This window comes from Neovison vison, chromosome 1 (assembly GCF_020171115.1).
Source record: "Neovison vison isolate M4711 chromosome 1, ASM_NN_V1, whole genome shotgun sequence".
In the NCBI taxonomy this organism is placed as follows: Eukaryota; Metazoa; Chordata; class Mammalia; order Carnivora; family Mustelidae; genus Neogale; species Neogale vison.
Window position 1 is genome coordinate 112,455,349 of NC_058091.1, and position 15,498 is coordinate 112,470,846.

At 42.5% G+C, this 15,498-nt stretch overlaps 1 protein-coding gene across 1 annotated transcript in view; it reads right to left on the bottom strand.

The window, feature by feature from the left end:
- B3GAT2 (beta-1,3-glucuronyltransferase 2) overlaps positions 1-15,498 on the bottom strand; it is an 80,778-nt gene that overhangs the window by 27,321 nt on the left and 37,959 nt on the right. Inside the window, exon 2 of the mRNA XM_044254033.1 lies at positions 4,797-4,941. Coding sequence (XP_044109968.1) covers positions 4,797-4,941 — 145 coding nt within the window. The remainder of the gene's footprint in view (positions 1-4,796; positions 4,942-15,498) is intronic.

Genomic DNA, 15,498 nt, shown 5'->3' on the forward strand with positions numbered 1-15,498 from the left:
ATCATCCTCAATGAGGAAAAGCTGACAGCCTAGTTCTGGGCCAGGAGCTTTTATTATAAAAACCCTTAGCATTTCCTGAGGGATGGGAGTGACTTTGTTGTGCTAATGAGGTGGCTGCAGAGGGTCTCTGGAGAGCTCCAGAGTGGGGGCCGGTTCCTGGAAAAACCAAGCACAGGATTAGGGGGTCAGAACATGGGGCCATGTCGGACCATGCCGCAGGACGGTGCCGACCTCTGGGGATAGAAGCTGGAGACTGAGTTCCATTGTGTGGCCACTGAGTCAATCAAATGTGCCTAATAATGAAACTATCTAAAAACCCTGGAGGCAGAGGGTCCATGGAACTTCCCGTGCTGTGAACGCATTAATGCACTGGGAGGGGGCTAGAGCCTTATTCCGCAAGGAACAGCACAGCAGCTCTGCATTCTCTACCAGACCTCAGCCCACGGGTACCTTCATGTCACTGGTCCTAACTTGCACCTTTTGTAGAAGGACTCTAATAATAAATAGAGCACTATCCTGAGTTTGTTTACTAGTCCTGCTAGCAAACTGTCAAACCTGAGAGAAAAACAACGGATTTACAGCTAGTCAGGAGTGCAGTTGGCCTGGGCCCCCCAAATTGTTGTTGGTTAAGCAAAGGCAGTCGTGTGGGGACTGCCCGCTAACCTGTGGGGTCTGAGCTGACTCCCGGCAGTTAGGGCAGAGCTGAACAATGGTGCACCCCGCTGGGTTTTTACTGGAATGGAGGCCCTACTCTGGGCCAGGCACTCAACTAGGAACCCTATGGGACTGTCATTAAAGGAACACAGAGCCCTGCCTGCCACCTCACACAGAGTGAGAATTCAAAACAGGGATCTCTCAGCCTTAAGTTCTGAATTTGAACAAATCCACACCTCCCTGGTGAGGCTCAAGATTATTTTAAGCTCAGTTCTTTCAAGCAATGATTCTTATTGACACCTTCCTGGAAGTGGCCAAAGGCAGTCTGTCACTTGAAAATGACACCCTGACTTCCAAAGAGAACTAAACACTTTGTGTGGAGTGCCTTGCTGGTGTCAGTCAGAGCTAGCTGGTCAGATGCCCAAGGGGTAGGAGCCGAAGCCCGAGGCTCGGGCCCACAGCAGGTGTTCCCGGGTCTCCCTGCCCGGAGGAGCAGGGTGGCCAGCAGCCAGGGCAGAAGCCGCCTGTGTGCTGCTTCCCCGGGCAGGGATGGCCACCACCATGCTCCCTCTGGAGCCATCCTGTGGTGGTTATCTAACTCAGGGTTTCAGTAGTCATCATTCGTAAGTTTGGGGTTGTTTTTTTTTTAGCTTTCGCCCAGTGCGACAGTCTCTGCTTCGGCCATTAACACCCCTTCACGTACCTACACGGTAATTCCAGAACAGTGTTTCCTCATCTGAGAGCAAAGATCGCCCCTGCCGAGTCCAACATGGCAAAGTAAAGACGGACACAGAGTCAAACTCCCTGAACGGCGTCAAACATTACAGTTCCGAGGTCTGATACTCAAATCAGCTTCAAGTGACAGGCGAGGCTGTGACTTCACAGAAGTCCAGGCGGGACAGACCCCGATGGGCTTCCAGTGAAGGGGCTCGCCACCCCCACAGCAAGACCGTTGTGGAAATGTGCCCTGATGGTGAGGCGTCAAGTCTCTCCCTCAGCTCGTGGGCATCCAGGAGAGGCCCAGGCTCCAGCACAGTCCTCTGACTCCTCTCCCACAGACCGTTTCCTGAGCAGCTGCCCTGACTGTCCAGAAGCCAGCATGAAACTGGCCTTCTGGCTTCTCTCTCCCCTTCTAGACACTGTGAGTGCATGTAACTTAAAAATGAAGTGGGAAGTACCGTTTGTCTGTGAAGGTCTGTGAGGTCTTGTCCTGCTTCCCACAGAGAATACATGAATCTTGCGTGAAATGTAAACAAAGCTGTGACTTTTTAAGTTTTAGGAGGAGAACAAACTCCCTCCAAATCAGAATCATCACCTGATCAACCAAATCACTCTCACTTAAAGGCTTCCAAAAATACTAATAATTTACTGAAAACTAATTTGCAAAAGCAAGTGCATGTGTGAAGAAAATAATTTAGTGTGGCAAAACCTATTTTCTTAGATACAGAAATTATACTCCTATTTTGAAACAAGGATAATTAATAGGCAAATTAATAGGCAAATCGTTCATATTTTATGATAGTCCTTATATTATGCTTTGAAAATATACTGAAATGTTCACAAAAAGCCAAACATCAGTCATGTCATAGATCAAAGCAAAAAGGTACAAAATATCTTGTCACAGGTCAGGCCTAATGCATAAAACCCATGTGCCTTTCTTGAATTTTAGATATATCTATTTGGATCCAAACTCTGCGGGGGGAATCAATGCAAATATTCAGTGGGTTTACTGGATACTTGATCATCTACGTAAAAGTTCTTATAATAAAATCCAGAAAGACTTAATCCAAGTTGTCCTCACCTTGAAGCTACTTTGCAGGGCTGCGGGCAGAGATCCTGTGTATAAGGAGACACGTCTGCAGAGCCCGTGGTGAAGCAAGACTCTGGGAAATGTAAGGGCCAAACACCTATCAGCTTGCTGCTTTAGCAGTCTCAACTCCTCACTTAGGAACCCGGGACCTGGGCACCTGAGTGGCTCAGTCAGTTAAGCGTCTGCCTTCCACTCAGGTTAAAAAAACATGAGGTCCTGGGATCATGTCCCACATTGAGTCCTGCCCCTGTGGAGCAGGGAGCCTGCTTCTCCCTTGGCCTCTGCCTTTCTCTCTCTCATGAATAAATAAATAAAAATCTCTTTAAAAAAAAAAGGGGGGGGGACCAGGGACCTGGCTTCTCTTTGAGCCTGCCAAGGACAGAAGCCTGGAGAAGGAAGGGCACACCAAAGAAGACCTCAGTGGTCATTCACACTACATCTCATTCTACACATGGGGAAACGAAGTCCTAGAGAAGCAAAAGACTGCCTAATGTTCTCGAAGCTTTCTTTTTTTTTTTTTTTAAAGACTTTATTTACTTATTTGAGAGAGAGACAGTGAGAGAGAGAGCATGAGCGAGGAGAAGGTCAGAGGGAGAAGCAGACTCCCCGTGGAGCTGGGAGCCCGATGCGGGACTCGATCCTGGGACTCTGGGATCATGACCTGAGCCGAAGGCAGTCGTCCAACCGACTGAGCCACCCAGGCGTCCCTTCTCGAAGTTTTCTGCTCAGAGTTATACTTCCTTTCAGCAAGAAACCAGATTCTCCAAAGACACAGCCTTTTAATTTCAGAGCGATGAACTCCCATTTCATTGAGGAAAGGCCTCTTTTGGGAGCCCTCAGGACCTTCCAAGAATGGCTGACCTCGCCTCTGCTTGCCTTCAGGTAAAGGATTTGGTGGAGATGGCACTCAGCCCTGAGGCTGCAGGGACTGAAGACCACAGGGTAAGGCTTATGTTGGGGGAGGTCAGAAAATAGAGAGGGGAGCCCAGGACAAGGTGACCAGGGAAGGGTAAGAGCTGCAAACTGTTCCTGGGGTCAGACACCATGAAATACATTTCCATAAAACTGACACTCAGGAAATGTTTGTTATACACTGAGTAAAAATATCCTAGTCTGTTCCCTCCCGTGATGCAGGGCAAAGGGTCCCCCATAGCGTCGTGCACCAGAACTTGCCCCAACAACTCTCACTCCTCGCACTCTTCATAATCTTGCTCCCTCAAATTTATAGGATCGTCAAAATAAAAGTGATGAATCCAGTTCAGAACGCAGTCTTCGTCCCATCAGGATTCTGAGTGCAGCTGGGAAATACACACAAAGGACTGGCCAAGCACAGGATGACAGACAGACAGACAGACAGACAGGGCTGTGTTCTAGAGTTGAAGATCAAGGAGATTAATCTTGAAGCTTTTCTGCCTCCCTCTTCTAGGTTGTAAATGTCAGTGATTTTTCTTGCCTCTAAGCCTCATGTTTTAAACTGCATCCTTCCACAGTTACCACAGGCATGGTCTTATATAACCCACTGAAAAGGAGTCACTTTATGATAATGTAGCATTTTAGGATTTGTGGACTACTACAGGTCTTTCTCAATAAAATGGGCTGGTCAGAGAATAAAAACTTCATTTTTTTAGAGCGGGGGAGGGCAGAGAGAGAATCTTAAGCAGACTCCACGTCCAGCACGGAGCCCAACGTGGGGCTTGAACTCACAACCCTGAGATCTGAGCTCAGCCAAAATCAAGTGTCGGACTCTTAACTGACTGAGCCACCCAGGTGCTCCAGGAGACATAAACTTTAAAAGACAGTTATACTCAGTTAAGCAATGGTTGAAAAACCAGAAACCCAATTTTATGTTTCAGCTATTAAACATATCAGTAAGCACTGGATTTACCAATTAAGCATGAAAATGATTAGCTTGTCAATTTCACATCACTATTAAACTTACCAATAAGCATGTTATATACTGAAACCAAATGGACTCCCAGAGAGGGGAACCAGAAGGCACAGGCAGCAGCCCCGGTGAGGAGGGGCCAAGTCTGGTTCCCACCACTGACTGGACACTCAGCCCAGCACCCAGCACACACACGCTTGTTGAAGAGATGGCCGCATGGACAGCTGACTAAAATGGGACAGAATAATCATTTCTAAGCATCCATGAGGTCCATTTCTACTTGAATTAATCAAAAAGCCTGTTTCGAAGGTTTACTTTGTTTCTCTGCTGAATAGAATATGACGTAGGGTCTTTCGAGGCTTCCTTCCTCCAGCACACTGTTACAACCAACGGGACCCCTGGAAGAACAATCAGGGAGGAGCAAAGGTCACCATCCACACTCCTTACCTGCCATGTCGATGGCAAAAGGCCTGTCTGCTCTCCAGCCAGTGTACCAGCCCACGACTTTGCCATTTTCCACCAACGGACGTTCATAGCGTCGTCCACCAACCAGGCCCACTGGCCACACAGAGACTTTGCGTGTTGTTCGCATCTATAAAAAGGGAACAGAGAGGTGGTTTAAGTTTCCTGAGGGAAAACAACTCGAAGGGAAAAAAGAAATGTGAACCACTTAGAAGAAATGGGGTAGTGGGGTGGGGTGGAGGCGGGGCATCGATTTTCAGAAGCTGAAGGTCCTGACGGAACACCTGTACTGGCAGAAGTACTGCCGCCCGGTGCCCCGCTGCTGGGCGCCATCAGCCACCCTCTGTCACAGAGTCCGCTGGTGGCTCAAGGCTGAGAGAAAGGAAGTGGGTGTCAGTATCTGGACGTCACTTATGTGAAGCTAAGTTGTGAACTGTCAGAAATATTTTCTCTTTGCTTCCAAGTTGAATCTTCATACTTGGCATCTTTGGAAGTGAAAGGGTTGACTTCCCTTTAGGAAACCTGACTGCTCAGTAACGGCAAAAAGTTCACTCTGAAAAGCCGCAGGAGTTGCCTTTCTACGACTTGTTTATTTATACAGACACAGAACTATTGGCTGAGGGTGTTACTAATGGCATCCAGATAGAGGGGATGCTGGGCATCCTCGAGAGAGACCAAAAGACAAAAAACCCCACACGCTACATTCCACTTTTCAAGGGCAACTGAGCCCAGCTGGAGGAGGAAAGGCATCATGAGGGCAGCTGGAAAAGCTCGCCTTCTCTCTTCCAGCACACACTGCAGTATCTGGTGGAATTCTGGTTAAAGAGGGCCCTCCGCTGAAAGTGATTTACTGGATTTCTTTAAGGGAAAAGACATGTTCACAACAAAGCTTGCTGATGGCAGGGAAGAATTCTGGGGGGAAGCCACCATCACCACCTTCTAAGACATGTGTGAAATAGGACCAGAAGCAGCCCACAAGACACCTTCCTGCTAACTAGAAGCTTCCCTTTCCTCGGGCACATACGTATACCAGGCCCGTGGCTTGGCCATTAAAGTGCTTTTAGGTCCACTCACCCTCTCAGCTGGGGGTGTCCTTGGGCATAACCGACACAGCTGCATTTGGTGGACTGTTGTAATGACCATTTCAACCCCAAAGCTTTTTCTCCCCCTCCAACACCCAAGCTTCGTGCTCAGCATGAGTCTGCTGGAGATTAACTCCCTCTCCCTCTGCTCCTCTCCTTCTTGCAAGCATGCGCTCTTTCTCTCGCTTCCTAAAATAAATAAAATCTTTAAAAAAAAAAATCTTTGCCTAACTCAAAATCACAAGTTTTCTCCTCCTCTCTACAAGTACTATAGTTGTCGCTTTTAGGTTTATGATCTATTTAGGCTATGATCTAGTCAGCATTATTTTGTGAGTATGCTATGAGGGGCTGACTGTATCACCCAAGCACCCCTGAAGCTATGTTCTTTCTCCTTTTTTGCATACAGATATCTGATTATTCCAACCACAGTATGTGAATGGATATGTGACTGTCCCAGAACTGAACAGTCTTTGCACTTTTGTGGGTTTATTTATGGACATTCTCCTCTGATCTGCTGGTTCATTTGTTGATCTTGACGCTAACACCCTGTCCTGATTTACTGTGGCTCTGAGTACTCTGGCTGCCCGGCAGTATTAATCCTTTGTTCTTCTTCATCAAAGTTGTTTTGACTGTTCAAATTCTTTTTCCTTTCCATATGAGTTTCAGATGCACCTTGAACATTTTAGCAAATATTTATTGGGATTGCATTAAATCTATGATTCAGTTTGATGAGAACAGATAGCTTAACAAAATCGGGTCATGAATAAGACATAGTTCTTCATTTACATAGATTTTTCATTTTCCTCAGCAATGTTATCATGATTTAATTTTTTTTTTTTTTAGATTTTATTTATTTGACAGAGATCACAAGTGGGCAGGCAGAGACACAGGCAGAGAGAGAGAGAGAGGAGGAAGCAGGCTCCCTGCTGAGCAGAGAGCCAGATTGGGGGGGGGTGGATCCCAGGACCCTGAAAACATGACCTGAGCCAAAGGCAGAGGCTTAACTCACTGAGCCACCCTGGCACCCACCAGGCACCAATCAAGAATTGATTCAATTCTTGAATCAATATTAACATTTAATGTTTTGTGTCCTATGTCATCTCTGTAGGTGGGGAAAAAAAAAAACCAGAAAGTTTACTAAAATTTCCGCAGAAATTTCACCCTCCCCCCAACTCACTCCACCTTCAAACTCCTGTTCCCTCACACACTGCAGAAAGTGTAAACATTTCTATCTGTCTTATGTATCAAACATGCAAACATATGAAAAAACTAGAATCTAAATACATGTGTTTTTCTTAAATTGATGCAATGGCCTTATATCTATCTCTAAAGTATTAACAACAGTACTGTTCTTTTTTGGTATTTCCTTAAAATGTGCATGATTTTTCAGCTCCTAAATTGTTTTTGCCCAGAGCATTAAATTTTCAAATCTGCCAAACGCTGGGAAACAGACCCCTTCTCCACCTTGTGTGTCCTCTTGAAAATGCATAGGTTGTGCCCTACGTATGTCAAGTGCCAAAAATTCTTGATAAGCACCAGGTAGAAACTGAAAGGAAGACCACGTGTAACAAGCAAGCAGTGTGTGCCTGTGCAGGCCAAGGAACCAGCTCACCATCAGAAGAGGAGAAGGACAGACAATAAATGAACAGAAGTTTAAAATTATTTTAAAATAGGAATGGAGAAATCACCATTAAGAAGAATAATAAACCATAACTGTGAGACCACTAGCGTGAGGGAATTAAACATGGCCAAACCTGTGTTGTGGCAGGCTTTTCACTTAAACTGGGCCAGGAAAGACATGCAGGATTTGGCCCGCAGACTTCAGAAGAGCCGCAGGTTCTAGGTAATGAGATGAATCCAAGAAACAAAACTTCCCATTTCTGTGCCAGTTTTTTGCTAGAAAATGCAGGTTTGGCTTATCACATTCCAAATTCCTGAGAGCAGCTCAGAGCTAACACTTACTTATGCTGGATTTTTTCCGAGAATTGGGTGTTCAAAGGTGAAGGAGTGACTATCTGAACACAGGTGATATGGCAGGATTATGTATGCAAAATTAAAAAAAAAACAACTTGTCATTTAAGTAGTTTAATACTTTGGAAGGATCCAGATGCCCTTGCCATGTGTGCACGGCTCCGAGAGTCAGCGTGGAACGCTCCATCAGAGTTAGACACATGCCCCTCGGTACCCCTCCGCTGTATCACATGGAATGTGCCAGACATTTCAAAGGAAAATAGCACAGCTATTTACAGAACTTCTTCATTTCACCCCTGGGAGATATCCTTTGTTCTGTGTCCTTTTCGCTCAATCTATGCTCTTTAAGAATTCCTCAGCAGCCACCTTTTCTGAGAAGGGGGGGAAGATAACAATGACTGTTACTATTAAAAGTAAAAGCACTTTCATACAACTGAAATATTCTTGGTATTTAAAAGTTTTGTTACTTTATTAACACAAAATAATAGTTACATCAGGGGCACAACCTCAAGTGGCTGTGTGAGCCCCAATCTAAAACAGAGGACTAAACCTCTAGATAGAAGAGGAATAGGAAGCAATTCACATATTTCTAAGAGTTACATTATTAAAAATAGATCCCCAAGGCATTCTCCTTTTATTCAATGCCAAAGTCATAATCTGTCATTTATTTCTCCTACCACAACCTCCATTAAATAGACAGGACTTGCACAGCAATGTTAACCAGCCAAAATCGTGGACTATTTCAGGGCTACTAAGGACACAAAAGATACCTCTGGTACATCTAGTCCCAAAGGCTACTAAGGACACAAAAGATACCTCTGTTACATCTCCACACTCTTCCTAAATGCCATTTAAACTATCTAAGGGCAGGCGTGCCTCATTGGCTCACCTCGCTGGCTCAGCTGGTTAAGCAGCCGTCTTGATCTCAGTGCAGGTCTTGAATTCAGGGTTGTGTGTTCAAGCCTGCGATGGGCTCCACTCTCCAGTGCGGTGGAGACTACTTTTAAAAACACCAAAAGCCAAAAACAACAAGAAAAACTATCCCAGGGTAGGTGGTAGTTGTTCATCTTCATCTTCTCCAGAAAGAAGGAAGGCAGGTAACTACTTCCCCCACCTGTGTCTGGTGACCCTCACCAACAATCAGCCCCTGGGTTTTTTAGCCAACTATTTTTTTTTTTTTTTCTGCAGCTTTACAACTTTTTGGTCCCTCCCTGGGGAACAGCTAACAGGGCTCCAGGGATTGGAATACTTCAGAAGATCACACTAGACGATCATCAGAATGCCCTTAAAGCAGAAAGAGTTAAACAAATGCCTTTAGCTTTCTTGAAGACACACCTCTACGGTGAAATCTTGTCTTATTTTTTCTAAAGGGAAATGAATAAAGTTCTTGATTTTCTGAATTTTAAAATGCTGTAAGTGAGCTGGGGAAATCGGAGGGGGAGACAAACCATGAAGGACTGTGGACTCTGAGGAAAAAAAACTGAGGGTTTTGGAGGGGAGGGGAGTGAGGGTTTGGGTGAACCTGGTGGTGGGTATTATGGAGGGCACGTATTGCATGGAGCACTGGGTATGGTGCATAAACAATGAATTTTGGAACATTGAAAATAAAATAAAATAAATTTTTAAGTAAATAAATAAAAATTAAAATGCTATAGGCAAGCTTAAGGAGAATTACCATAAAGAATGACACTCTGTATCCTGCTTTTTTAACACTGCAGTGGGAAAGAAAAACACCCTAAATCCAAAAGGATCAAGTAAACAGAAGACACAAGGAAAGAGCAGGACAAATACAAGTAAGAAATACAAAAATAATGACCTGGAGTTGAGGATCCTTCTCCAATTTCACTGTCCATAAACATCTGATATTTCCAACAGAGAAACTACATTACATAATCCAACATACCCATAAAATCCCTTGGGAACAAGTTCAAAAATTAATGTCATATCTGTGTTTTCTTTCTTGCATCTGCCCCCTAAAGGTTTTAGCATCAATTTCCTTCAACTCATGGACACTTGGCTCAATGCTATTCATTCCAGAGTCCTTCACGTATCTTTATGTTGCTTAGGATTTTTTTTTTTGCCTGATTTCCCTATACCTCCATTCCCACAGCATGAATTTTTGAGGTGCATAACGTATCTAAGAATTCTAGAAAGCAGAAATGTTCTTAATGTTATATTCTAAACTCATCTCCTATGTTATTGGTTAGAAGATCAAGTTTAACATTTCTTCCATTCCTGCTGTATTGTTTCACTAAACCATCCATCACATAATGTGTGTCCAGTGCTGTGCTAGGCCCTGAGCAAGGCTGACAACGTTCTCTTTTACCAAGCCAACATTCCAGTAGAGAAAAAGCAATGACATGTCAAATTGCAAAATTAGTTACTTAATTTCTAGGCTGATAAGGGCTGCAAGGGAAGAAGATGATCTATAGGAGCAGGATGCAGAGGATCTGATGTGATCTGGGATCTGCTGAAGTTTCCTTGAGGACATCAGCATGAGCTAAGTCTAAAGCTTGAAGCATGAACCACTGTGGACAAGAAGACTAAAAATATTCCAGGAAAAGGAACTCAGGTTCATGGGCTCCTAACAGGGATATTCCCCTGCATTCTTTAATTAAAAAACAAAACAGAAAATCTATTGTGGACAGTGGATGCTAGGAGTCAAGTTTCTCACTATTGTAGTAAGAATTTACAGACAAACAGAAGAGAAAGCTAGAATTATCCATGTGGTTATAGATTAGAGCTGGAGACATCAATATGAACTCATTTTTAGCTGAAATGGCTATACAGATAGATGTGTCTACATGGGTTAGTATCACAGATAGTTATACAGATGGTTATTGAGATGGTTATACAGATAGAGAGATGTGTATACATGGATTAGAATCACATGTTTATTTCCTTGCTCTATCAGCAGACAGGGCCCAGAAATAATGACACTCCAGTAGCAATGAGCACACCTGGTGCCCAGATCTTGGTTTCTAATACCATACTCTAATAGAAGGAACCAAACCCACTCGCAGAAGTAGCTGATTCTAGGTCTGGAGGCAAAAAATACACCAGACATATCCCAAGGTATCTTTACAGTCAGAAAGTAAGGAAGTGCTCAAGAACAAAAGCAAATAAAAAACTGCACACTGATCAGAGCATATAAAAGACATGCAGGAGTCAACTGAAAGAGCTCCAATTGGCTAAAGCTGGAACAATGTGAGCAAAACAAATTAAGGAGTTATACCTTAAAGTATAAAGTAAATACTAAACACTAATATAACCTAAAATATATAAATGACTGAATAAATAAGTAAATGGACAATAGACAAATCTCCCATTCAGGCGCATTCCAAAAAATTTATGCAGATAACTTCCCAACAAGGAGGTGGAAAGCATTCCTTAGGTATGAGCTGCACACAGTAACTTCTTTCCAAAAGAAAAGCCTGGAAGGAAGTCTGGAGTGGGGAAGGTGCTTTACAGTAAAGAGAGCTGATGAGACAAATGATCAAGGTTAAAATCAACATTGGTAAGTCATGTTGATAGAGTGCATCTTTCTTATGATGTACCAAGAAAGGATACCTCTATGGTCTTCCCTAATATCATTCTTCAATAAAAGGAACCAGGGCTTCTTGGATAAATGGCTGATTCTAGGAGTGGGCAGAACAGACACAAGGTGAGCATGAAGCATCTTATAGCACCAGGAAGTATGGAAGTGTTGAAAAGCAAACAAACAAACAAGAACCTCAAGCAAACCCACAGTGATGGAGGTATGTCAAAAGTCACAACCAACTGAAAGAGTTCCAATGGTCAGAACCAGAACAACATGAGTCATAAAATAATGTTGACTCTCTGTACCCTTGATGTGATGTTATGAACGCAGCACTTACCACAGTGGTCTTCTTCCTTGAAACCAGTAATCCCACAATCTACTCAGGAAAAACATCAGACAAATTCCAATAGAGGGGAGTCCTCTAATACACTTAACAAGTGCTCCTCAAAATTGTCAAGATCATTGATAACAAGAAAAATCTGAGAAACTGTCACAGCCAAGGAGAACCTCAAAAAACATGACAACTCAATGTAATGTGGTATCTAAGATGGGATCCTAAAACAGGAAAAGGCCATCAGGTACAAATCAAGAACATCTGAATAAAGAATATACTTTGGTTCATACTGGTTCATTAATTGTAATATATGGTACTGTAATAATGTAAAATGTTAATAGAAGAGGAAACTGGATATGAAGTATAGGAAACTTTCTAGTATCCCCTCAGTTTTTCTATAAATCAAAAACTTCTGTTTTTTGGAGAGAGGGAAGATGGGACAGAAAGAGATGGGAGAAGATCCTGAGCTCACCACATCCCAGGGATGAACCAAGACATCTGCATATACTGCAGCTCAGTCTGAAAACGACCTCAAGTCTGGGAGAACCAACCTTCCACATCTAAAGTCCTAAGGAGAAGTCCACATTGAATAGAGTAGGAGGGGCAGAGACACATCTGGGAGCCAAACCTCCAGCATGGCTACCCACAATCAGAAGGGACATCACAAGCATGAGCAGCAAAAGGATCAAGGCCCAAACCAGGAATGCCCAGCCCTGAGGACCTGCACTGGCAAGGTAAGTCACCACAATGCTGGCTTTAAAAGTCAGCAGAACTGAACTCCTGGAGAGCCAGAGAGGCCATGGGAAACCAAGTCTCTGCTTTAAAGAGCTAGCACACTGTATCACTCTGCACAAGACCCAGCACAGAAGTAACAGTTTGAAAAGCACCTGGGAGTGAAAAGCACATGAAGATTTACTGACTAATTTTAGTACCTGTGCCACAAAGGCAGATATCTGCGGGAACTTTCTCCAGAAACAGAAGTGCTGCTGGGCACCAATTTTTTGCTCTCCTTCAACCCACATAAGCAGTTGCACAAGTAACATTATACAGGATGGACCACACAAAATAAGTCTCAAGACATTTAAGAAGATTGAAATTATATTCATCTTTTCCAACCGGAAATCAATTACTATAAAAGAACCAGAACATAAATGTGGCACTAAAAAGCATGGTACTAAACAACCAAGGGGTCAACAAAGAAATCATAGAGAAAAACAAAAAAAAAAACCTTAGACAAATTGAAATGGAAACAAATTGGTTCAAAATCTTTGAAACACAGCAAAAGCAGTTCTAAGAGAAAAATTACAGCAATGTAAGTCTGTCTTAAGAAACAAACAAAATCTCGGGGCACCTGGGTCGATCAGTGGGTTAGAGCCGCTCTGCCTTCGGCTCAGGTCATGATCCCGGAGTCCTGGGATCGAGTCCCGCATCGAGCTCCCTGCTTGTCAGGGAGCCTGCTTCCTCCTCTCTCTCTCTCTCTCTGCCTGCCTCTCTGCCTACCTGTGATCTCTGTCAAATAAATAAATAAAATCTTAAAAAAAATAAACAAAATCTCAAATAATCTAAACTTACAGTTAAAGGGGCTAGAAAGAGAACAACACCAAGGTTGGTAGAAGGAAAAAATAACAAAGTACAGAGAAGGAATAAATGAAATAGAGACTAGAAAAAAAATTGAAAAGATCAATAAAACTAAGAGCTAGTTCTTTGAAAACAAACAAAATTGATAAACCTTTAACCAGACTCAAGGCATAAAAAATACTCAAATGAAACCAGAAATGAAAGAAAAGAAACACACTCAAAATACACACACACACACACACACACACAAAACAAAAACAGAATTATAAGACTACTACAAAAAAAATTATATGCCAACAAATTAAGCAACCTAGAAGAAATGGCTAAGTTTCTAGACACAATCTTCTGTGACAGAATCAAGAACAAATAGAAAATCTGAACAGACCAATTACTAGTAACAAAATTAAATAAATAATCAAAAAAACTCCCAACAAACAAAATCCAAGACCAGATGGCTTCACAAGTGAATGCTACCAAACATTTGAAGACAACTTAATAACTATCCTCAAACTACCCCAGGAAATAGAAGAGGAAGGGATGCTTCCAAATTCATTCTATGAGATCAGCATTACCCTCATACCAAAACCAGAAAAAGACACTACAAAAAAAAAAGAAAATTACAGACCAGTATCTCTGATAAACATAGATGCAAAAGTTGTCAACAAAATATTAGCAAATCAAATGTAAAAATACATTAAAAATATTATTCACCACAATCAAGTGGGATTTATTCCAGGATGCAAAGACGGTTCAATATATGCAAATTGATTAATATGATATACCACGTTAACGAAGTGAAAAATAAAAATCATACAGATGCAGAAAAACCAACAAAATTCAACATCTCTTCATGACAAAAACTCTTAACAAAATGGGTATAGAAGGAACATACCTCAACATAATAAAGATTATGCATTACAAACTCAAGGGTGAAAACTTTTCCTCTAAGATCAGGAACAAGACAAGGATTCTTATTCTCACCACTTGTATTCAATATAGAAATAGAAATCCTAACCACAGCAATCAGATGAAATAAAAAGCATCTGAATTGGCAAGGAAAAAGCAAAACCAGGGCGCCTGGGTGGCTCAGTGGGTTAAGCCGCTGCCTTCGGCTCAGGTCATGATCTCAGGGTCCTGGGATCGAGTCCCACATCGGGCTCTCTGCTCAGCAGGGAGCCTGCTTCCCTCTCTCTCTCTCTGCCTGCCTCTCCATCTACTTGTGATCTCTCTTTGTCAAATAAATAAATAAAAATCTTTAAAAAAAAAAAAAAAGCAAAACCATCACCACTGTGACAAAATGATGAATATAGGAAACCTTAAAGACTCCATTAAAAAAAAAACAACTGTTACAATAAATGAATTCAGTAGAGTAAAATAGAATAAAATATCAATATATGGAAATCTGTTAGTGTATAAGAAAGCCACTGATTTCTGCACATTGACTTTGTATCCTGCCACGCTGCTGAATTGCTGTATGAGTTCTAGTAGTTTGGGGGTGGAGTCTTTTGGGTTTTCCATATAAAGAATCATGTCATCTGCGAAGAGAGAGAGTTTGACTTCTTCATTACCAATTTGGATACCTTTTATTTCTCTCTGTTGTCTGATTGCTGTTGCTAGGACTTCTAATACTATGTTGAACAAGAGTGGTGAAAGAATAAACATCGTTAAAATGTCTATACTGCCTAGAGCAATCTATACTTTTAATGCCATTCCGATCAAAATTCCACCGGCATTCTTCAAAGAGCTGGAGCAAATAATCCTAAAATTTGTATGGAATCAGAAGAGACCCCGAATCGCTAAGGAAACGTTGAAAAACAAAAATAAAGCTGGCGGCATCACCTTACCTGATTTCAAGCTTTATTACAAAGCTGTGATCACCAAGACAGCATGGTACTGGCATAAAAACAGACACATAGACCAGTGGAACAGAGTAGAGAGCCCTGATATGGACCCTCAACTCTATGGTCAATTAATCTTCGACAAAACAGGAAAAAATATACAGTGGAAAAAAGACAGTCTCTTCAATAAATGGTGCTGGGAAAACTGGACAGCTATATGTAGAAGAATGAAACTCGACCATTCTCTTACACCGTACACAAAGATCAACTCAAAATGGATAAAAGACCTCAACGTGAGACAGGAATCTATCAGAATCTTAGAGGAGAATATAGGCAGTAATCT